The 22,032-nt window shown below is 49.4% G+C and overlaps 1 protein-coding gene and 3 long non-coding RNA genes across 23 annotated transcripts in view; 1 reads left to right on the forward strand and 3 right to left on the reverse strand.

The window, feature by feature from the left end:
• Positions 1-22,032, reverse strand: part of LOC128087802 (uncharacterized) — a 44,063-nt gene that overhangs the window by 8,084 nt on the left and 13,947 nt on the right. The window lies entirely within an intron of this gene.
• On the forward strand, positions 1,528-15,261 carry LOC128087797 (RANBP2-like and GRIP domain-containing protein 8). 8 transcript variants are annotated; one of them, XR_008209992.1, is made up of 6 exons: positions 2,983-4,220; positions 5,189-5,266; positions 8,183-8,413; positions 8,703-8,848; positions 9,137-9,329; positions 9,912-10,007. XR_008209992.1 is itself a non-coding variant. In XM_052697717.1 (5 exons), exons 1-4 carry the CDS (start codon positions 1,543-1,545, stop codon positions 12,569-12,571), a joined length of 429 nt encoding a protein of 142 aa, XP_052553677.1. In that variant the 5' UTR covers positions 1,528-1,542; the 3' UTR covers positions 12,572-12,818; positions 13,922-15,261. The 8 variants fall into 8 exon arrangements, 3 of the variants coding, with proteins under 3 accessions (XP_052553677.1, XP_052553676.1, XP_052553678.1); XR_008209991.1 differs by having other exon boundaries at positions 2,983-4,022; XM_052697717.1 differs by lacking the exons at positions 2,983-4,220; positions 5,189-5,266; positions 8,183-8,413; positions 8,703-8,848; positions 9,137-9,329 and adding exons at positions 1,528-1,692; positions 12,171-12,237; positions 12,450-12,818; positions 13,922-15,261 and having other exon boundaries at positions 9,912-10,001.
• Positions 6,490-7,110, reverse strand: LOC128087811 (uncharacterized). Its single transcript, XR_008210023.1, has 2 exons — positions 7,022-7,110; positions 6,490-6,784 (listed from the first exon to the last, which is right to left on the reverse strand). It is a non-coding gene; the product is annotated as an uncharacterized LOC128087811 (long non-coding RNA).
• Positions 10,025-20,390, reverse strand: LOC128087801 (uncharacterized). 6 transcript variants are annotated; one of them, XR_008210003.1, is made up of 6 exons: positions 17,574-20,390; positions 16,692-16,748; positions 16,208-16,460; positions 16,043-16,107; positions 15,744-15,812; positions 10,025-12,613 (listed from the first exon to the last, which is right to left on the reverse strand). It is a non-coding gene; the product is annotated as an uncharacterized LOC128087801 (long non-coding RNA). The 6 variants fall into 6 exon arrangements; XR_008210002.1 differs by having other exon boundaries at positions 15,744-15,815; XR_008210001.1 differs by lacking the exon at positions 10,025-12,613 and adding an exon at positions 14,167-14,850.

Below are 22,032 nucleotides of genomic sequence, written 5' to 3' on the forward strand. Positions count from 1 at the left end.
CAATTCAGCAACTGTATTTCTAAAGTAGGTTACTAACATATATGGTATTTCTACTTTTTCACATCAGCTATTTCTAAGGACAAGTTACTAAACACAAGTACATTGTGCTCTGCTTCTTCAGATCAATTCCCTCCTCTTAATCACAAGAAGAAGATCATTTCCAGGTTCATTCTCCCCAGCCCAGAGAAAGTAGGAGTGGCCTCACTCCTGCATTTTAGATGTCTGTGATTTCACTGATCTCATGCCTGATTTGCCCTATTTTCAGATTAGAATTAGTCACAGACTACAGCCAATCATAGAATCACAGGGGTTGGAAGGAACCTCTGGAGATCATACAGCCTAAGTCCCTGCTAAAGTTATCTATCTAATGCAGGAACAACATTCCATTCCTACAGCCTTTAGCAGGGATGTCTCTTGATGTCACACCTGCACAGGGATCCTTTCCACCTTGATGTCAAGACACCTTGCTGGTACGGATCCTTGGTAAGCAACTAATAGTTTGGTCTGAATTTGTCAGCTTCACTAAGGGTACATCTATCTATCTGTCTAGGATCCCTTAGACGCAAACTGTCTGGGACTAGGAGTGGATCCAGCCGTGCTGAGGAACCTTACCTCTGTGCACTGAAGAGTTCACACAGCAATGGGGTTGGCTCTGATCCTCATGACACAGCAGGAGAGCATCCTGTAGATGTGTGTGTTACCCTGTCCTCTCTGTGGATAATCACCCAAAGAGAAAAACCCAGTGAGGCCACGGGCTACTCATCTCCAGCATCACATCCCGTTCAGACGTAAATAATTCTCACCTCATTGACTCAGAGCTTCCCCTTTAAACTGAAATCGGTCGGGTCTGCTGTACAGAACTCCAAAAGGACTCAAGCATTCCTTACATCTTGATTTTACCCTCATCCTTGTTGGCTGCTACCCGTGTAAGTTCTCCTCCTGCTGAATTTCAGCCACGTGCTTTCATCTGGCGATTTCCACGTGACCCTTGTGCTCAACAGGCTGTGTGCAATTCCCAGCTGATGCCGACCGAGCTGCCGCAGCACTCACAGCACCGAGTGCCCTTTGTCCAACGGCATCGCAGCAGGCGCCCGAATCGAGATACGATGTCATTTCACAGTGCTTGTATACTCGCCCTGTTTGCGCTACAGGGAAAAGCCACCGACTGAGCTGAAGCAGCGTCTGCCAGCACCACGGCGTTCCCCGAGTTCTGAGAAATACATTTGCCATCGCCCTGCCTCCACTGTATTTTTTTACACTAATATTGGATCCCTTAATTTCAAGGACTCACGACTTCCCTGCACATGTGCAATATACGTAAATGAAGCATTTGCCAATTACCGAATTAGAAGAGTTTAGAACGTCAGGAGCTCCGTCCAGCCGCGGTGCAAACACGCCGCTTCCGCCCGGCAGCGTTCTCACATCCAACATGGCTCCTCGACGGCTTCACCCGCTCCTCAGCGCCACACCGCCGATCTGAACTTGCCATGCCCTTTCTCAAAATGGCTGCCGCCAGCTTCACCCCGCGGCCGCCTTGCCCGGATGACGGCCGGGTCGCGCGGTCACGTGACGGACGCGGAGGGCGGAGCGGTTCCAGGCGTCCGATTTGTCTGCTCCTCCTGGCCGTGCCGCGCGGTCGGCTCTCGTGGGGTCCGGGCCTCCCGGGGACGGTGCCGCTTACGTGCGGGGCCGGTGGGTGCGGGCGGGGAGGGAAAGCCGGGGGAGGAGGGAGGGAGAGCCGGGGGAGGGGAGAGCGAGCGTCCTCCGAGCGGCGTTCTGTACCGCAGTTCTTGTCCTCAGCCTAATTTCTCTCTCCTTTCCCTGGCCGAATTTCGGCGCCCCGTTAAGCGTCCTCCGGGGGGGGGCGGGGTTGGAGCTGATGGGCAGCCGGCGTCTGGGGGCTGTGCGGGTTCTTGTGGCGGTGATGCTGCAGCAACACGTCCTCCGCGCTCCCTTCGCTGAGCTGTGCCGCGTGTGCTCTGTGGCTGTGCTGAGGTTGCACGAAAGACATCGGTTGGTGCCTGCAGACTCGTGAAGGAAATTTACACTCGCGTTCCGAAGACGGTGCTCTCTTCCCCCTCCCCTTCTTCCCCCCCGACGTAGAAATGCGTCTATGATTTCTGTGAGCAATGTCTGAGAAGGAACTGAGGAGCTGAGAAGGATTTCAATTCGTGCTGCTTTTTTCCCCCGTACTCTCTCCCCCCTGCGCCACCACTTGGCCATTATCTGCTAATTGTACTTTCAACGGTGATTATTTTTCTCATGAACCTGAAGCTGTGAATGCTGAGGTGTCAAGACAGCTGTCCTTAACTGCTGTGAGAAAAATGTTGTGCAAGTTGTAGGGCATTTTTGAGTTACGTTCTCACCTTGGCCTACGCAGCTGAATTCAGGTATGGTTTAGATTGTGAAGATCTATTCAAAAAGGGGATGTTCTTAAGAGCTAGCACAGAAAACACAGGAGGAAAAGAACATAATGAAGTTAATCTAGCTGTGTGTTTCTTAGGGTCTCAGGTAGTGTGTCTGCAGTTACAAAGAATAGGTGTGAGGGTTTTGTTATCTGGGGTATCTCTACAACTTTCTGAGGCTCCAGTCTAAAAAACAGACTAGCAAACAGACTTTTACTTTTTCTCCCAATTGCTTTGGTTAGGAGGTGCAGCTGGAGGCTGTAACCCTCAGTTGCTCGTTTCATTCAATGTGCAGCTTTTGTGGTGATGCTTGCAGAGAATGTATTGGTTTTTCTTTATTAAGTTCTCAACACTGGGAATTGGCTCAGGAAGTGGATTTGCTGTCTTTTCCTTTCCTGTGGGTTTGTTTTGTCTGTTCTGTGGGGGGAAGGATGGTGGGCTGAGGGGAAGGAGGGAGGTTGCTTGTTGGATTGTTTTCCCTTGACTATTTTCCCTTTTCCCTGCAAAGAGAACATTCTCTTTGCATTGCAGGGTATTTTTATTTTTAGCCAGAAAACTGTTTGTTTCCTCACTGCTTGTCTCTGCATATGTAACAGCATTCAAGAAAATGGCTGTCATGTCGTCTGAACAGCTCAGAGCACCTGGGCAGCTCTTCCCATTTCCATGTTACTTCAGACTGTCCTGAGGTCACGTTCCTACTTTCCTCTTTTCTGCTCACTCACACTAAAAAACCTCAGCAAACAGCTCTACAGCTCCTGTAGTCAATTATTCCTTAGGGAGAAGCCCTTCTGTGCTTTCTCTTGCTGGTCTCTTTACTCTGTCTGCCACAGAACTGATGTTTTAAGATGTGCTTTAGTATAGTTCTGTAATCTTCTATGGGTAGAATTTGTTTTGGAAATGTGGTTACTTTACGTTGGAAATAATTTTTGTATGTGACATTAATTTTCTCGGACTAGAAATCACAGATTTTTTTTACTAAGATGCAATTATTTTCTTCTGATCTCTGTTCCATTTCATCTCAGCACACGCAGCATAGTTTACTCAGCCAGGCTGGTTGTACTTGTGAGTGGACGGATGCTTAAAGGAGGTGGAAGCTCTGCAGCTCTGACAGATGGCCCAGGAAGCCTTACTGTCATCAAAGCTGTGGTAATGTACATCAACAGAAGGGGAATAGACAAAGGAAATGTGCTGTTACAAAGAGCCAGCTTTGGTTTATGCTGTATCTGTGAGTATCCTGTACAGTGCTTTTGTAGCTGTGTTACCGAGACCAGAAGTCTTTTTTTCTACCTAAACTCATAAATGAACTTGAATTTGATTACACGCTGGAGGAGGAATTTGTGGTTTTTTTCTAACAGCAGTATTAAAAATACACAGAGTTTGTATAATAGCAATCATCACTGAGATAGTGGGATAAATAGTTGCGGGTTGATCCTGTGTTGCTTCTACATGTACAGGATGTTTTTCAAATGAAGATTGGCATCTGATAGATTCCAGCAATGTCTGTTCTTTCTGTTCCTTTCTTTATTCAAACACTTAATCGCTCTCAATCTGTCAGGCTTCCCCTGCCTCATTTCTGATCTTCGCCTCAGTGAGCAGCTTTCTACCTCAGAGTCTTTTGTAAGTATGCCTTGAATGCATTTGGTTGCTCTTGTAAATTGAGTTGCACTGCTGCTTGTGCATGCACACAAATTACGACCAGATACCGAGAATTCAGAACTGCTCGCCTCCAGTGCTGGAGGTTCTGTGCCTGACAAAGTCTCAAACATCCTGCTTTTCTTCTTACCATACGACACAGTGGTACAATGAATTTGTAAGGTTGGTACCTCCCAGTCTATTTGGTTTATCCTTGTGGTTTATTCCAAGGCTGCGTGCTCTGACATGCTGCTATGGTTTGAGTGTCGGAAGTGGTTGTGACCTTTCTGCTGGCATCAGTTCCTTCCCAGGGAATAACTACAGCTGACTGCAGTGTTGGTTTTGTTGTTCCATCCCCACAACAGATATTCTGAGAGTCTGTTTTTTTCTGTTCCTATTATTAGTATTACTGCATTATTAGGATGGTGGCTTATTGAGGTACGTAGATTGCTCTGAAAGGAATGCCTCCTATTTATTTCCACAGAAATGACAAGAGATACGTAAAGTGAATTCTCAGCTCTCTCAACAAAACTCTGTTTTTCAACATGGTCACCACCATTAACTATCCTTTTTTTTTTTTTTTTTTTTTTTTCCTTCCAGTGTTGAGCCTGCGTGCTGTACTTGTTTAAAAAGAAATAATAATTAAAATAAATCCGTTTGGCTGTCTGGGTGGCTCGCCTTGCATTGCTGTTGCCACTGCTGAAGCCTCACTGTGCTCACATCCACATGTTGGGCTTCATAAATATTCTGCAGGCATTGATGGATGTCAGTGGGTGCGATTTTTTCAGTGTGGAGGAGTTCAGGGACACCCTGTGCTCCATGAGCACTTCCATGTCAGGTGCTGTGCTGTCATTCTGGCCCTCTGCTGCCGTCTGCCGTATGGCTGCAAAATGTAACTGAATGCTGGCAGGAAGGTTCAACCTGTGATGTTGTGGGCCAGCTTTATAAAACAGGAGGCATTACTTTTGGATCAGCCTGTGTGCAATTATGAAAAATTAAGGTTTATAATGGCTGGCTGAGTAAATTGGTGGCTGCTAAATAGATCCACAACTCTAAAATAACAGTGGTTAGACACTGATAGTTTTCAAGGTCAGTTTAGATTATGTGGCTGTGTTGGGTTATTTTTTATTTAATGTTGTGTTTCATTGCAGTATTTCCTGAAAACTCCTCAGGTGTGGCACTCTGAATCTGCAAGCTCTGGTATTCTTGAGCAACTCCATCCTGTAGAGGTAAGTGGATTAGTTCTCATACTCAATTGTAAAACTGCTGTTAAGAATCGGTATTGCAAGAAAGAAGTCTTCTTTTGTTTTATAGTATGGAATTATAAAGTCAGAAGTAGAATCCTGTATGTGGAAGTAATGTAAGGTAAGTTGTACTTGTCTCTTCTGAGAGGAACTTTGGGGTCTTTGGTGTGCATTCATAAAGTGCTGATTAGTCTGGTGATGCAGATTGTTTTGGAGGTCTCAAACACTGCAGCCTTTTAGCGTGACAAAGCAGCTCCATCTTCGGGCCCACCTTACTGCCTTTTCATCCTGTGCACTGAATTGCAATGGCATGTCAGTATCAGATCCCTCAGCACTGTGCTGAGCCTCATCTTACTCATACTCACCCATTGGACGTTACTCAGCTTTAGCAATCGTGTTTCTGCTACAGAAGGGCTTGCCGGATATTTGTAGTATTGATCTGGCCCGAAGGTGACAACCTTCCAACCTGCTGGTCTCTGCCCATGTTCTCTGTCACAACATCAGATGTGTGTGCTCGCTGGATGCACTGATAAGAAATGTTTTTGAGAAGAGAACCTCGTGCTTCCCAGAGCAGTAAGACTGTGAGGATTTGGGAGGCTCTTCACAAACCTGGTTAGAGTGTGCTTTCCCAGACGGCGTGCTGTTAAAGCAGCCCTTCTCAAAAGCAGAGCGTTGTGCCTGGTGTGACTTAAATCCCACCCACAAAGGAGCATTCCCTGCAGTCTCTGATCTCAGGTGCGTGTTTCCCCCACTGCTGGAACTGCTGGACTTTCATGCCTTCACTGTATGTGTTTGGCTCTCTTTATTAGCTCTGTTTGTTCTACTAGCTGTATGCAAATGTATCGAGAGGTAGCCCTTCATATCTCCTCAGCTCCTGACTTCCAGCTCTGCAGAGACATTTCTTATCTCAGTGACAGCTGCAGCCCCCACAGCTCCCCTAACCTGGCCCTTGCGGGGCCTACCGCCCCTCTCTTCCCCCACGCACACAGATGGGCCCGCTGGGCACAGGCATTGCCGTCCCAGCAGCGGATTCGTCGCCTGGCCCGCAATAAGTCTGTCAGCACCGCGTGTTTATTTGGAGAGTGCCAGCCTGAGCGCTCGGTGGGTTCCATAGCAGGAAGAAATGTTTCCCAAGGAGGGCCCTGGCACGCGCTGCCCCGAGGAGCGGCGCACACTGATATGTGGAATCAGACTCTATGACCACAGAGTATTACAAAAGCAGGTACGTTTAATCAGGGCTGCAATGCTGGGTGCAAGGGGGAGAGCTGCTCCTAAGTCGCACAGCGTCAGGAGAAAGCGTGCTCCAGGTAGAGGCCGAAGTAATACGTGATCAGGAGTTCCCAGGAATTCAGATCACATTCATATCATTCTGAGCCCATCAGCATGTGGCCCCCGCTCGCGCGTGCGCAGTGAGTGGTGAGGGTCTTCCTGGCGGCCGTGGGCTGAAGAATCCTCATCTTCCTCGCGAAGGCTCGCAGTCTTTCTCCCTGTTAACTTCTGACCCTGCGGGAGGGGCAGCCCCCCCCAGCCCCGTTTCAGCTCGCCCTGCGGCCATCGAATCGCCTCGCTGCCCGGCGTCCTCAGGCCGTTCTCAAACCCTTCCCTTTACGGCCTTCATCCCCTCGTTATCGCAGACCCAGTGTCTGCCATCCCTTATTTTTTTAACATTTTTGATTCTACAAACTTTCTCTAACTCCCCCCTCTCCCCAATGCTTAATCCCCGTGAAGCCTTTTCCTCACGTTTTCACTACGGGGCCCTTCTCACCTTTCAGCACCGGCCCGCACAGCCGTACCGGACAACCGTGCACCAGGCGCGCGCTGCGGCCCCGCACGGCCTTCTGCGCGCCCCGCCTCCAGCCTCTCCTATTGGCAGGCCTTGCCCGTTCGGTCATCTCGTTGGCTACCGTTGCCGCCTGTTATGTGCACGCCCCGCCCCTTCTGCTGGGAGAGCCTCGTCCGCCCCTTCGTCTCTGCGGAGGCAATTGGCTGCCCTGGCCGTCACTTAAAGCTTGGGCGGAGGGGCGATTGGACGAACGGGCGCGCAGAGGCGTGACGCCACCCGGCGCGACGCGCAGCAGCCGGGGTGAGCGTCACGTGACCCGGGGAGCCGGTGATACGGGGCCGAGGAAGCGTGGATCCTCGTGGGGCTGGACAGTGTGTCTTGTGCTGAAGATTGCAGAGCTGCTGTGCAGTAATGACATCATTGATGGAAGAGCTGAGTACTGGGTTGAGAAAGCTGCCAGGCTCTTCCCTGGGAATCCTGCTGCTTACAGATTGAAGGTAAATTCCAGCTTCTGATCTCTTGTTCTGTTCCTAGAAGAAACTTTAGTTGCATCATGTGATGGGAAAATGGTGGTAGTAATAGTATCCAAGAGGTCAAGATTAGATAGGTGATACTGCCTCTGTTACGTGACTGCTCTGCTTTCTAGGTTTTTTTGAGTTAAAAACTGTCAAGTGTAGGAGATGCTCTTATTCCCTAATGCTGTGAAAGTGCTTTCAGTCATATGATCTCACTTTTGTACAGGCGTTAGTTTTCTGGAGCAACAGCAATGAAATTGAAGTCTTGAGAGGCTTGTGCTTTGGGGTTTTGTGTGTGGTTTTTTTTTTTTTTTTTTAAGACAAGCTGCTCTGTATCGAAGTGTGTCAAATTTGAACCAGATGGTTTGACAACTTCGCATCTAATTTTGCATCTACAAGATGCAAACTTTAAAGTTTTTTTGTTTTTTTTTCTTTTCTCACTTCTAAAATGCTTTCCAAGCTCTCTGTAGCACCTTTGAGCTTTGCAGAGCAGTTTGAGTAATGTAGTCAGTAGTGGCGGTGAGAAAGCAGTCAGGTAATGTAGTTGCTGAAGAGGCTTTCGTGGAGAATGCTATTTTAACACGTTGCCTTTGTATTTGATAGGAGCAGTTACTGGAGCGTCAAGGCGAAGATGGCTGGAATCAGCTCTGTGATATGATTCAGACCGAGCTCTGTGCGAGACCAGACGATCCCTACCTTAACATCAGACTGGTTGCTCTCTACCATTTAAATAACAGATTAAGAGATGCTGCGCTTCACTGTCAGGAGGCGGAGAAGAAAATACCTGTAGGCTCCAGCTTGGAATGGTGTTAGTGTGTCATAAAGAGGTTCGAGGTGTTTAATCATGTTTTGGTCCTGTCATAATCTGCCATGTCCTTGAAACTAGTGTTATTCTCTTAGTATCATTACAATGACAGCTAATTCTCAAGTGGCTTAACTCCTTCAAATGTAGCGTCTGCTGAAACCCATGATTTGCTTAGGATTTTCTTAAGCCTTCCAGAGTTGAAAAATATGTTAATGTCTCACCTGGGAAACTGGATTATGTAGCAAGGTGTTCTGGAGAACCTCTTGCCTTCATGTAAGGATGGTGGTTTCTCATTCTCTAATGAACTTTGTTGTTTAGGAATACCTTGAATCAGTACGAGACTTGGAGTCTGATAAAAATAATTGGAGAGCTGTCAAGAAGGATCATCTGCTGGCCTATTCTAGCTTGGTTAAAAATACACTTGCTTCTAGAGATGTTCAAGAAAGCAGAGGGGCCCTTGAAAGGTATTGTTTTAACTGTTCTGTTTAAAAAAAAAAAAAAAAAAAAAAAGAAATTGAATATTTTTTCTGGGTCACAGAACCCAGATAAAGGCAGGCATCATTTTCAGTGATTAGCCATTTTGTGGATGGGAGAGGAGTTCCTCTGTACTAATTGCAAAGAAAAAATGTTGCTAGGCGTGATCCCCAAGCTGTGTGTCTGAGCTACAGGCCTCAGAGAAGACTCGGTGATAGGGGTCTAGTATAAGTGGGAGGCCAGGACTTGGTTGAAAAGGAATCTTTCCTATGTTCCAGTTTTGATCGTGTGCTTCACTCTGTGAGACCGTGTGCGAATGGACCTGATGAGCTGTCTCGTACCTTCCTTGAAATGAAAGGACACTTCTACATGCATGCTGGAACTTTCCTGCTGAAAATGACACAGAACAGTGAGACACGATGGAGAGATGCGTGTGAACTTGCAGCCTTGTGTTACCTGAAAAGTTTCCATGTAAGTCCCTGTTCAATTTGTGCATTTAGTGATTGCAATTGAATGCTCTCATTGTACACACACTGAACACCCATATTTCAAAAACTAGCTGCTGTTTAAGGCTGTCTCCTCGCCAAATCTTACTCTTCCATACTTGTTTAAAAGATTTCAAATGGTGTGAAGAAAATCCTATCCGTTTCACTTGTCAGAAGTAAATGACTCTTAAGGGCTAACGAGTATATTTTCTGTAGGCTGTTCCCTTCTCTGTAATGCAGCTAAATTAACTAGTGTTAAGGTTATTGATATGGGAGGGAGGGGAATGACCTGAGTAGCTCTCACATACTTATTGCATAGACAGCAGAGCTTGATCAAGCTTAATTCTTTGCTTTATGGAATACAATCAGTTTTCCTTTTGCACAAGTGCTTGCGTTCAAAACATCGCTTTCTCTTGTGCACTCTTACAGCTGTTTGCAATTGTTCAGTTACTCACCTCGAGTCCTTTCCTGAAAAGAAACAAGTTTGTTTCCTAACTTTTAAGACTAAATGAAGTGATTTGCTTTTTATTGTCAAGAAGCTGTAGCAATTCTTTTCTTTCTTCACCAGATTCCTAAACCAAAGTCAAAACTAACGAGAGGAGATCGTTCTGGGCAAGATAAGCTGGAAACGTTGGCCTGTGACCGAAAAAGCCAGTCTGATAATAAAAACTAATAATTACAAATGTTCCATAGTTCCATTTTAATCTTATGAGCTGCTAATGTCAGAGTTAAAGGTTTGTTAAAGAGCACGTTTGGTGTCTTGGAACACACCATAAAATGTTCTGCATTTTGGCTGCGTATAAAATGCAGAACAGTGGTTTGATCCTGACACGTACTGGGCTTTTTCCTTTTGTCTCCAGGACGTTAAAATAGAATTTAACTTTCAGTGTCTCCTAGTCTGCTGGTTTCTGCCTGCTAATACACTATTTCTCCTTTCTAAGTAGTAAGGGAAGGAAAAATAAGGAGCAGGGTAAGGAAGGCTTGGCATAGGATGAAACAGGCATAACAGCTTCAAGAAATATTGCCCTCCTGTATGCATCCTGAAAACGTGAGGTTGGTGGTACCTCTCATATGGAAAGATGAATTATTGTGTTGCATGGATTGTACGCCTGGAGTACTTGGCCAGTAGGAAACAGTAAAAACCTGGGATGGGAGAAAGATATATAATATAGTGTTCATATATAATGAGAAGTGTTCAACTGATCGTGCGCCCAATGTCTCCCTGCCATAAGGGGGCTGCCCACCCATTGTTGCAGTAATGAATAAAAACTTTGCTGCTTCACTGAGATCATTTCCTGATCAGAAGTCATTGGAGTTGAGCGCCTCTCACATTCCCCAGGGGTCGGGATTGGGGCCCATGTTTAATATCTGTACTGATGTGCAGCTGAGGTCATCCCCAAGCTTTGGTATCCCTGGGGATGGTACAACCAACATAAATCACAGACTGACAAGCTACTGGTGCTTTCTTCTTTGATACTCTGCATCCCACAGGCAGCGCAGGACTGCAGGAGAATACACCCACATCTACACCGGGATGAAAATAGCTTTCATGAGCCCAAAGGACACAGGGGAGGGGAGGGGACAGGAGGGGAGGGGGGTGGAAAAGGGAGGGGAGGGGGGTGGAAAGGGGAGGGAAGGGGAGGCAGCTATGGCAAGGGAGCTGCCCTGTGCTAGGAGCGGATGGACTGCGAGGAGCTGTGTCTGAGGAATGGCTGTGATTGGGTCAAGAGCTGTGGGTAAAAATCAAGGACCGGCCCAGCGAAGAGCACCCGGTGGTCGGAGTCTGCTGCAGCCCACCCGATCAGGAGGAAGCTGTTGACGAGCCCTTCTTGCTTCAGCTGCAAGAGGTGTCACGCTCGCAGGCTCTTGTCCTGATGGGGGATTTCAACTGCCTGGATACCTGCTGGGAGAGCAGCACAGCAGGGGGCAGACAGTAGAGGAGATTGCTGGAGTCTGCCAAAGCCGACCTCCTGGTCCAGTAACAGATGGACCGACCTGGTGTCAAGCCTTACTGGACTTGGTGCTCACCAGTGCAGAGGAGAGCATTGGAGAGGTTAAGACTGGAGGCAGCCTGGGCTGTAATGAATGCCTTGATGGAGTTTGTGATCTTGAAGAATACAGATCTGGCAAAAAGTGGAGCAGGACTCTGAACTTCTGGAGAGCAAAGTTCTGGCTACATATTTTCCTCTTGTGTTTTAGTGTCACCTCCCTTTGTGTCCACCACTGATCTGCAGTGGTAAGTAAGACCTGAGTGCCCAAATGTTGGTCTGTGCGGTCCATGATGGTACTGCACGTGGCCTGCAGAGTGTTTTGCAACCTGCCTGTGGCCAGCCGGTGGGTCTCCCTGTTCCACTGCAGCTGTGGAACTGACAACCTGGATGTTTATCCCATCTCATTACCTGACCCAGCTCTGGTCTTTGATGGAAAAAGTGATCACAGATTTAATGGGAACTTCTCTTATCTGATTGTGATTCTAGATGACTACACTGGTCCTTTCTATCCAGTGTTCTGGTCAGACACAGCTTTTGTTCCTGAGGTGGAACCTCAGGAACACTGCCAGGACAGAGCCTTTGGGGCTCCCCCTACCGTTCTATTTTCCTCCCCTCTTTGTCCCCTTTCAGTTCTCTTCCCCTCCCCGTCTCCAGACAGTTCCACACATGGATTGTTGTGTATCAGCACAGTGCCACTGCAGGCACCTGGCATGTACGGCTGAGATGCTGCTGTGTGGAAGGGAGAGAAGGGTGCTGTGGAGCGATCCCTCCTTGTTTCCATCTGGATGTGGATATGGACGTGTTTGATATGAGCTGCTCTGTCCTGTTTGTTTACAGATGTGAGTGGAGATGAATGGGATGCAGAATCCCAGCTGGCTCCCCGGATGGAAGCTCTAGCAGACGGTATGAGTATGTCATGGCTTTTTACTTCCTTTGTGAGCTGCCAGCTCACAGCCCTAATGTCAGCCAGGCACGCCTGCAGGAGTGAGAGCACAGAGCTGCACGTGCGTGCCCTGTCCCTGCACCATCCCCTGGTACCATCTGCTCCTCAGATGGCACTGTGCCGTTACGCGTGACACAGATGATAGAAAGCTTTCGTGGTTCTTTGCTTGCAGAAGTGCCTCCAGAGAGAGCCATGCCAAACCTGCAGCTGCTTCCCATGCCGGAGCCCCACTGGTATCCCAGGGGTGGACAGGGTGGTCTGTCTGGATGGACTGCACCAAATAGAGTTCAGTAGCTGGTTCATCTGAAACGTGTCCTGGTACATCCTGTTCAGGTCCTGTGAGACAGAGAGGGAAGTTGGTAAGACAAAGATATTTGCAGAGGTCTTCTCACATTCTACAGACAGTCATGATGGAGAATGCAGTATCTGGTGGGCATATTTCTGTCTGTTCATCAGAGGGCTTGGAAACCAACATTCTACGTATGTGGAAAACATTGATGTCTTCTGAGAAGTAGTGCCCTCTGAAGATAACGTCTTCCTGGTAAGAGCAGATATTTACTGTCCCACTCTGCTACCTTCTTTCTAAAGAGATCGATGGAGAGCCTGTGGATGAGGCTGTGCTTCAGGAGGGCAGCAGCCGCACGCTGCTCTTCTCCCATGAGGACACAGAGGATGTTCAAGCTGGTGCTTGAACATCCAGCACCAGGCTGGTGCTGAATCTCCCCTGGTGCAACTTGAGGCTGTTCCCTCTCGTCCTCTCACTGTTAGTTGAGAGTAGAGACCAACCCCCAACTCACCACAGCCTCCCTCAGGAGTTAGAGCGCAGTGAGGTCTCCCCAGGCCCCTTCTTGCAGCAAGGGACCCAGAGCTGAACACAGCACTGGAGCTGCAGCCTCACCAGAGGAACAATCGCTTCCTGATCTGCTGGCAGCACCATTTCTGATGCAGTCCAGGATACAATTGGTCCTCTTGGCCACTGGGCACGCTGCTGGCTAGTGTTCAGCTGAGTATCAACCGACAACCCCAGGTCCGTTTCCTCTACACTGACTTCCAGCTGCTCTGCCCCACACCCATAGCGGTGCCTGGGGTTGTTGTGGCCAAAGTGCATCTCCAGTTGACCAGGAGGGCTGACAGATGATGGAAAGCAGCTTGGCTTTTCACCTCCACCAGCTCCCCCAGTACTCTTGGATTAATCTCATCTGCCCCCATGGACTTGTGGCAGTCCAGGTAGAACACAGGACTCTGTTTCCTCCTGAATTGAGGGGGTTTATTCTGCTCCCCATCCCAGACTTTCAGGTCAGAGAGCAGAGCACCAAAGAAGAGCTTTTTTTTCACCCTTTGCATTTCACATCCGTTGCACACTGCCATCTTCCCTTCCCTGAAGCTGCTCCGCCCATAAATGTTGGCAGGGGTCTAAAGCCACAGCCACCAGTCCTGCATTAGGATTTTGTGAAAGGGGTGCAGCATTTGGCATTGGGGTGCAACTTTTTGTTAAAAGGGTTAAATCTTTGGGCCTTGGCTTCAGGCTTTTGCTAAAGGGGTTCAGCCTCTTGTTCTTGGGGTTATGCTGTTTGGCACCATTTGACCTTGGGCTTCTGCTTTTAGTTTTCATTTCTCCTGTCTTCCATCTCTATGCCTCTCCAGAGCTCTCCAACAGAGACACTTTTTTTTTGCTCCAGCCTTCATGGACAAACACCACTGGGCAGAAGAGATCTGTGCAGACACACAGCAGACGTCTGTGTGCAGAGGGACTCTGCTCATCCCATTTCTCTTCCCATCTACGTCTCGTCCCACTCTGCGCATTTTGAAGGGCTGACTCTCTTTCCATCTCCTGAGTCGTGCCTCCCCTGGTCAGCAAAGGACCGCTACTGCAATGGAGTCATCCAAACTCAGAGAAATAATAGATGTCCATTTATTGAGAGCTTTCTTAACAGCCAGCAACAAGCTATTGGAGGTAACATTGGCCAATGGGCTGATTGCAAGGAATAATGTTAGATGTAACAAATGTAGGCAAAGGCTGTGACAAAGAGTCAAAGAATAACAGATGACAAAGAGAAAAGGCAGAAAATGGAGAAAGAGGGACAGACAGCAAAGCGCTCGTAGATCCAGCCGCGTCCTGGTGTCAGGTACGGATCTCTAATGTGATGGGTTGTCATTGGACAACGACTGACAACGACTCACGACAACAGTAGGAACTCACTGAGAAGTCCAAAGCGGTGGCACTCAGCCGCCTGCCAGCACTCCCCCACAGCTGTGCCTGTGCGCCCCGGGGGGGCAGGAGCACAGGAGAGGCCCCTTCCATGGGGACAGAGCCCTCTCCCCACGCCCAACTGCGCAGCCCCAATCTGGGAGGGGCTACCGAGCACGGCGGTCAGATGGGCAGCAGCCCATCACAAACCACACGCAGGGTGCTGCTCGCAAAGTACGCCAGGGAAGCGTACGTTGCCCGGGGCAGCACTTGAGGCAGGAGCCGATAGAAGAGCTCCTGGTCGAAGTGCTGGGCATACAGCACTGCAGAGCCCAGCACAACAACGAGGAGCAGCTGGAGGCAGACCAGGATGAGGCAGATCATCCTGTGGGGCAGAAGAGAAAGGGGGCTGGGAATGAGGCACACCCACCCCACAGCTGTCGACGGGTGGCTTGCTAGCCAAGGGGGCCATGGGCCCCTCGAACAGCTGTACGAGCAGGACAGGGCGGGAGGCTCTCAAGATGTACAGATGGAAAAATACTAGTATGCTACCTGCGAGGACACTGTATCCTTGAGCTCCAAAGTAAACGACCACGGAGGAACTTGGTTTGGAGATAAGGAAGTAACCGCGGGTGTGCCGCAGAGATAGTTCCTAAGGCATGAAAACGTGTGTAGCCCATCACCTTTGTGAGTAAGGGGTAGTTACGGGGTTGTTAACTTATCAGCTTGTGGCAAGTTTACTAATATGGTTATAAATAGTCTCCCTTTAACAATAAAGCGGGGTTTTCCTGATGCACTCATATCTTGTCGTCACTCCCCGCGCGTCTGGACTAGCAAACTCACCAAATCCCAGGACCAGCCCTGGAAGCAGTGGCAAGTGGTGCCCGAACAGGGACCCGGGATTGAAATTAATGGGGACATTAATTGCTCGATCCCCCCACGGCAGCACAGCCCCACACAGTGCTGAAGGGGCCATCTGGGAGCCCTGCTGGTGGCAGTGGGGGTCCAGGCCATCAGCCCCCTGCCGGGAGCCCGGCTGCTGGCGGCTGGGCACGGGGCAATTAGGGGACACTCACTGCATCCAGAAGGCGAGTCCTCATCTCCTCACCTGCTCCTTCTTCTCCCGCAGGTGAACACGGGGCAGGTATGGTGGTCAGGCCCTGCTGCACAGCCAGGGCTCATGCGGGACAGTGGGAGCCTGGCAGCGCAGTGGCACAGCCCCGTCCCCAGGGAGACCCTTGTGGATGGGATGAGGATGCGGTGGGCTCTGCCCCTTACCAGCTGTGCCTCCACCAGCTCCAGCAGCACAGCTCCAGGCACGTGGGCTGCCTCCAGCTCCATCTGATGCTGCTGCCCATAGGACACAAGGCTTGGTCGGAGGGTGCCGGCCTCTGTCACCGCGGGGGCTCCCCAGCAGTGTGCACCCACCTCAGGGCTGGGATGGGGCTGCTCCGTCCCGCCACGTGCCGAACGGAACCCGAGCCCCAAGCCCAGCAGCGCTGCAGCCCCATTGCTGCCCTTAGTGCTGCAGAGACCCCGGGGTGCAGGCGTGGGCTGCAGGGCCCAGTCCCACTCACCAGGCATTCTCCACCTCCAGCTCCTCCAGCTCCTCTTGCAGGCGTTGTTTTTCCTGGCACAGCACCTGGCAGACAAAAGTGTGAGTGCCCGTGCCTGCTGCAGCCCTCCTCCAGGTCCCCAGCCTGGGGGCAGGCAGCCCCGATCCCCTCGCCCCTCCACACTACCTTGATCTCCTTGGTCTCAGTCTGCAGCTGCTTTTCCAGCTGGGCAATGAGCTGCTTCTACAGCAAGACAATGGCTGCACCATGTGGGATGGCTGTGCTGGGACCCATGGACCCGAGGGACCAGGACTGAGGTCCTCCTCACAGCCAGAGCTGTGAGGACACCGAGCTCTGAGGACGCGCCCCTGCTTCACCCTATCTGCTCCAGCTCCTATTTCCTGGCAGCCACTCTTTCACCCTGTGCTTGCTGGGATTCCTGCAGGAAAGGAGAAGAGGAGCGGCCATCAGGGAACCGGCGCTCCCATGGAGCTCCGTCTGACGGCAGCTCTGTGCCGCCGTCCCCTTCCGCCTCCTCCATCAGGGCAACTGGTGCCCACAGAGCTGCAGCTGCAGACCCACACAGGGGGACTTCTCCTGCCCCACACCCCACGGGCAGCACTGTTGTGCCTGCACACCCACACCAGCCCGTGCTGCTGCATCCACTCACCTTCATCAGCAATTTCCTGGCTGCAGCTCTGTGGTTCTCCACAACCTGCTCATGAGCCTGTGGGAGGAGAGAGGAGCAGCGCTGGCACCGAGGCCATGTCCACTGCACATGTCCATTCCATATACTTATACTTATTCCATATCCTCATCCCATCCCATTACCATCCCAGTCCCATTCCGTATCCATATTTCATCCCCAATCCATCCCACATTCTTCCCATATCCATCCCATATATATTCCATTTTTGGATCTCCCATTCCATATTCATCCCATATCCGAACCCCCACACCCCAATCCTATAGGGAGCATTGGGGGGGTTTGGGAGGGGCTATGGGGGTCTATGTGGTGGTATAAGGTGGACTATGGAAGCACCTGGGGCTAAACGGTCCAGATACAGGCCCAAATACAGGGACTATAGGGGGCTAAAGTGGAGATGGGGGAATATTGGTGAGATACAGGGTTATAACATGGCTGTGAAGCGATACAGGGCAATATGGGGCTACAGGGGCCTGGGGAGAGCTATGAGGAGGGATATAGGTGACTGGGGGAGGATACAAGAAAATATGCTGCCATAAATGTCCATAGGGGGCAAATAGGTGGGATAGAAAGGGATATGGGGAGACAGGGAGCATTGGGAAAGCCGTAAGTGTCATATGGAGAAACAGGCACAATGCAGGTCTGTGGAGGAGGGACATAGGGAGATACAAGGTTGTAAAAGGCTGTAGGGGAGTTATGGGGGGCTTGCATAGGCTGTAGTAAAATATAGGGCAGTATGGTGTGTACAATCAGTAAGTGCACAGAGGTGCAAAATCAATTGGTGCACAGAGTTTTACGCTAAGTAAGATCATCACAACAGAAAGATAACAAGTGGAAAATGCTTACTGATGTCGTAGGCTCGCAATATTCAACATGACAGTAATCTCCAGCAAGAGATCCTTCCCCAGGGGCAGTCAGCACTTCAGTGGGATCCTGGAGAGGCTCCACCCCTCCCAGCAACACAGGTGAACTGCCTTCACGGCATGAGCCAATGTCGATTTGACTGCAGGGTGAGCTTTTCTATGGCAGAGATCCGATGCATCGCGATGCGTGCTGGTACGACTCAAGACGAGTGACGGCCAGCGAACGTTGATATTCTGTTATGGGCCAGAGCTCGACGGTGTCACTGGAGGCACGTGGCCGTGAGCTGCAGGTCTATCCTATGCTCCATCAGTGCCATGCAGACCATCTCCGGGCGCTGCATGAGATCTGACAGCAGCATTGATGGCATTGCGTTCCTTCCAGTGATCCTGAAGGCTCAAAGACTCATGGGGAGAAATACAGATGTTTCGGGGTACCAGTAGGGGAAGGTCTGCTCTCCAGGGCGAGATACAGGCTGTATTTCTGTCCTTGGTCAACACTTGGGCTGGAACTGGGCACGTCCTGGCCGCCTGTACCACAGCTTCTGGATGGATGTCTGCGGTGCATCACAATATCAGGCACCAAAGGAGGTGTCCTGATCTGCCACAGGCACATGATGGGGGTCCCTTTAGCAATGAAGATAGGAGTGTTGACCACAACATCAGTAGGCCATGTACCTGTTACTGGAGGGACTGCTGAGCTTCCCACCACCAACAATCTTCCCCAAGGTGCAAGCAGGCCAGCCACTGGGCTGATGACCAGAAACATGGTAGACACGTACAGTCCTGTGTTTGACTGCATTCAGTATGTCTAACCACATGTCCTTGTCCCAGATCATGGGGGTGGATAGTCCATTCCTGGGTGGCCCACTGTGCAATGCAAAGAGTGAGCCCCCGGTACACAGCCCAACTATCTGTGCAGATGTTCAGGATACCATCACCAGGTCCCCTGGTTATAACCATCCACACAGCTCGCAGTTCTGCCCATTGGCTGCTCTGACCATCCCCCTCGTCGAAACAGATCGTCTTGGTGGCAGGATGGTACGCTATTGTTCTCCACTTGCTCGGGTTGCCCTTGCTGGACCCATCTGTGTACCAGGCATCTTCAGGGATCGGATATTCTCCCTCCTGAATGGTACTCTTCTCTGGTGGAGCGACCAGTGTTTCTTTTGGTGCATCACTCCCTGAAGTTTTGGAGACAAAAGTCAGTTGAAAGACTAGAATCACACAGAGCAGGAAGGGAGAAGTGCAAGTGCTCACCCAGAGACAAAAAGAAGGTTTATTCAAGTATTACAGTACGACAACCAAGCATTGCAAATTCCCTAGTGAGGTGAAAATCTGCAGTCAGTACAGGAAGCCTGAGGTTTCAGGATTCACAACAGAAGCCAGCTAACAGAAGCAATGTGGGAGCTGTATCTACCTGTGCCCCTTCTCCCAAGAAGCCCAACAGCAAACATTTGTGCTCAGCTGCTACTTTAAAACACCACAGTCACTGTTCCGACAGCCCTCCTGCTACCTCTTCCATCAGAGCTGTGCCTGCAGACCCCAGCGGAGGCCAGGGTGCTCTGACTTATCCAGAATAAGAAAAATGTGCAACGGCAGGAAGAGAAGTTTGCACCTGCAGCGCCCTGCCCATTTATCTCTTCTGCTATTTGGTGCACAATACATGACCCAGCCCCACCACTCCAATTTTTCTTTCTGGATTAGTAATAAGGCAAGTGGGAACCAAAGGCATCTGGGTGTGATGCCAGTCTGCTCCTGCAAAAAGCAGCTCACCTCACACTTGGGGCCAAGTGAGAATGAGGAACACCCCTGACCTGTTCCTGATCACGATGCAAGTGTGAGCCCTTTTCAGTCTGGAACCCTTTGGGCATTGCTTCTTTAAAAACAACAGCAGCAACAGCATCACTGAAAGCTCACTGAAGTCCACAGACCAAATCACCAGAACAGAAACAATGGGAGATGGCAGAGGTCTGAAGTAGCTGCAAAAGGAGCATTAGGGCTTCAGAAGGGTTGGTTAGTTTGGTTTGTCATAGCAGTTAAGAAAGCAGAGAAGTGAGAGAGTTTTATATTAACAAAGTTCAAAACAGACCTCAGAGCTCTAATTCTGGCTGGGAGCTCTGTGCACCATACCAGCACCAGCCATCTGTCTGTCCCTTGCAGCACTTTGCTCCAGCAAGCAGGCTGTGTACTTACTGCATTTTCTCTGCTATCTCAGACAACACAGAACAGCATCATTTTAACCCCCAACTCCATCTTGGATGCAACCCCTGGTTGTGTGGTTGTGTGTATGAAGTCCAACTCCTCATATTGTTCAGAGCAGGCAGTGCCCTGGATGATGCCACAAAGATCATCACTGTGACAAACCAACAGTAAATCAAAGCAACCGCTGCGTTTAGAGTTACCAACACAAGAGAGGTGCTCACCACACTCAAATCCCAGGCTGGTTTTGGGCATGCGTTCCCATCTTTGTCTTTCCCCAGGGTGAGCTTAACTCTCACCTCACTACTTATAGCTGTGAGGGCAAATTTATGCCACCTAGTTTTACACACCTAACAGTCAGCTAGCCAGGCCTCAGCTAGCACTGTCTAGGCTCCCTGTGAAGTTAATTCAAATAAATATGCATCTCCAGAGGGCAAATAACTGCAGAGCTGTGGCTCCAGAGAGCAGCTCCTACCAGGAGCTCTGCAAAACACTCTGATCCCAAATCTAATCTATTGCTGTAGTGTTAGAGATGAGTTTGCACTCAGACGTTCACTTCCCAAATCACACTGCACAGCTGTTTCTCTCCTGGTGCTGCCTTCATGCATGACAGGATTTAAAATTTAGAAAACAATTAAACAAAAAACAACAGAACAGTGAGGTAATGGTGACCTAATTTCCTAAACTGTCTTTATGCCAACCACAACTTTAGGGTTTCAGAGACCTTGGTGCATTGTCAGCTTGCTCTAAAAATGCCTTATCTGCAAACCAGAAATGAGCATATCGCAGTTTTCAGACAAGCACCATCCAACATAAAATGGAAGAATGCCACAAACTTGCATCCCCCGAGTAAAAAAAGCCAGAAACTTTATTATTCATACCAAATTCTTATATACAAAAGCTCCTATGTCTTTTAAAGTATCTTAGCTCTTAGTCCATCACAACAACAACGCATTACACAAATGGGCCCATGCTCAGATTCCTACAATACAGACTTAATCTTCAGTGAATTGTGCTAGAAAAGCGTTCATTTTACTGTCACTTTGAATCAGGTCACGAGAAGAGTGGTAACACTACAGCCAGAATGCTGAAAATCAACTGTGGAGAGGAAGTTTTGGAAACAACACGCCATAAGAATGACATGCTATGAAAATGCAGAAAGCTGCTTGCTTGAGGCCGTGCTGCTGGACTGAGGCAGAAGAGGTCACACTGAGCAAAGCCTTTGGAATTCCCTGAGGATGGCACTGCAGTGGTGAGAAGGAACTTGGGGATGTTGTACACCCAGTGCTAAGAAGCACTCAAGGGATTCTGCACCAGACAACAGTTCAGGTGCAGGGCCTTGGAAGAAGATCTGAAGTGGAGCCTGTATAATAGAGTTAAGAGTGAGAGCCAAAGGGCACCAAAAATGAAAACACTGCAGGGCAGTGTGAAATGAGATGAGCAGCAATCCAGAGACCACTTCAAATCTCTTAAAAATATACAGAGGTACTCATTTAATTACACGTTGGACACAACCAAGACCAGTTTTGGTTTGCTCTTCTCTTCTGTGTTTCAGCTCGTTACATTTGCACATTGTGTTACTGTCAAAAAACAAAGCAACCAAAATAACGTAACTAAGCTGGAAAAAGGACTGAATCAGTGAAGGAACAGAGTCATCACAGCTGTGTGCTGCACCAGCCCACATTGCACAGTCACGGTGTCAGCACTCAGCCACAACCCGCCGTGCTGCTCAGTAGAAGGGTTCAGCCCTACGTTACGCTGCTCACAAGGGGGGTTCTACTGAAAGCCAGGGAAGCAGCAGATAGGCAGGGAGGAAAAGCTCCTCCATCCTTAACTATGACTCACGATGAGATACGTGACTGAGGAATTTCACTATGATACCCCAGAATCAGTGAAAAGCAAAGCACGTGGTCATTCTTACAGGAGGTCCAGAAATGAAAGAGCAGCATAAAAAGAAAAACAGAGGTGAACAGATTTGCTTCAGTGCTTGCTTAACTCAGGAAAACCTAATTTGGAGAAGAAAACTGAAGTTTTTAACTGAGCTTGGATGGACTTACTAAACAGCAGGTCAGCCTGGATCCAGCTGTGCTGATGGATCAGCTGTTTTCTGTTGGACCAATCTCCTGTGAAAAGCCAAGAGCAGAAATCCAGCTCCAAGGGCTCAGAAAGAATAAATGACATAGAGCCCAGGCCACCTGATTTTTTTTTTTTTCCAGGAAAGATGTGAAGAATAAAGTTGTTCC

The sequence above is a fragment of the Tympanuchus pallidicinctus genome, unplaced genomic scaffold (assembly GCF_026119805.1).
Source record: "Tympanuchus pallidicinctus isolate F22 unplaced genomic scaffold, pur_lepc_1.0 scaffold31, whole genome shotgun sequence".
NCBI lineage: Eukaryota > Metazoa > Chordata > Aves > Galliformes > Phasianidae > Tympanuchus > Tympanuchus pallidicinctus.

Bases quoted from the DNA above. Each gene is read 5' to 3' on its own strand.
- LOC128087797 (XM_052697716.1), top strand. From the start codon at position 1,543: ATGACGGCCGGGTCGCGCGGTCACGTGACGGACGCGGAGGGCGGAGCG. The intron at 1,693-9,911 runs GTGGGTGCGGGC...TTTCTTCACCAG, and splicing joins GCCGCTTACGTGCGGGGCCG to ATTCCTAAACCAAAGTCAAA. The intron at 10,002-12,170 runs GATAATAAAAAC...TGTTTGTTTACA, and splicing joins GTGACCGAAAAAGCCAGTCT to GATGTGAGTGGAGATGAATG.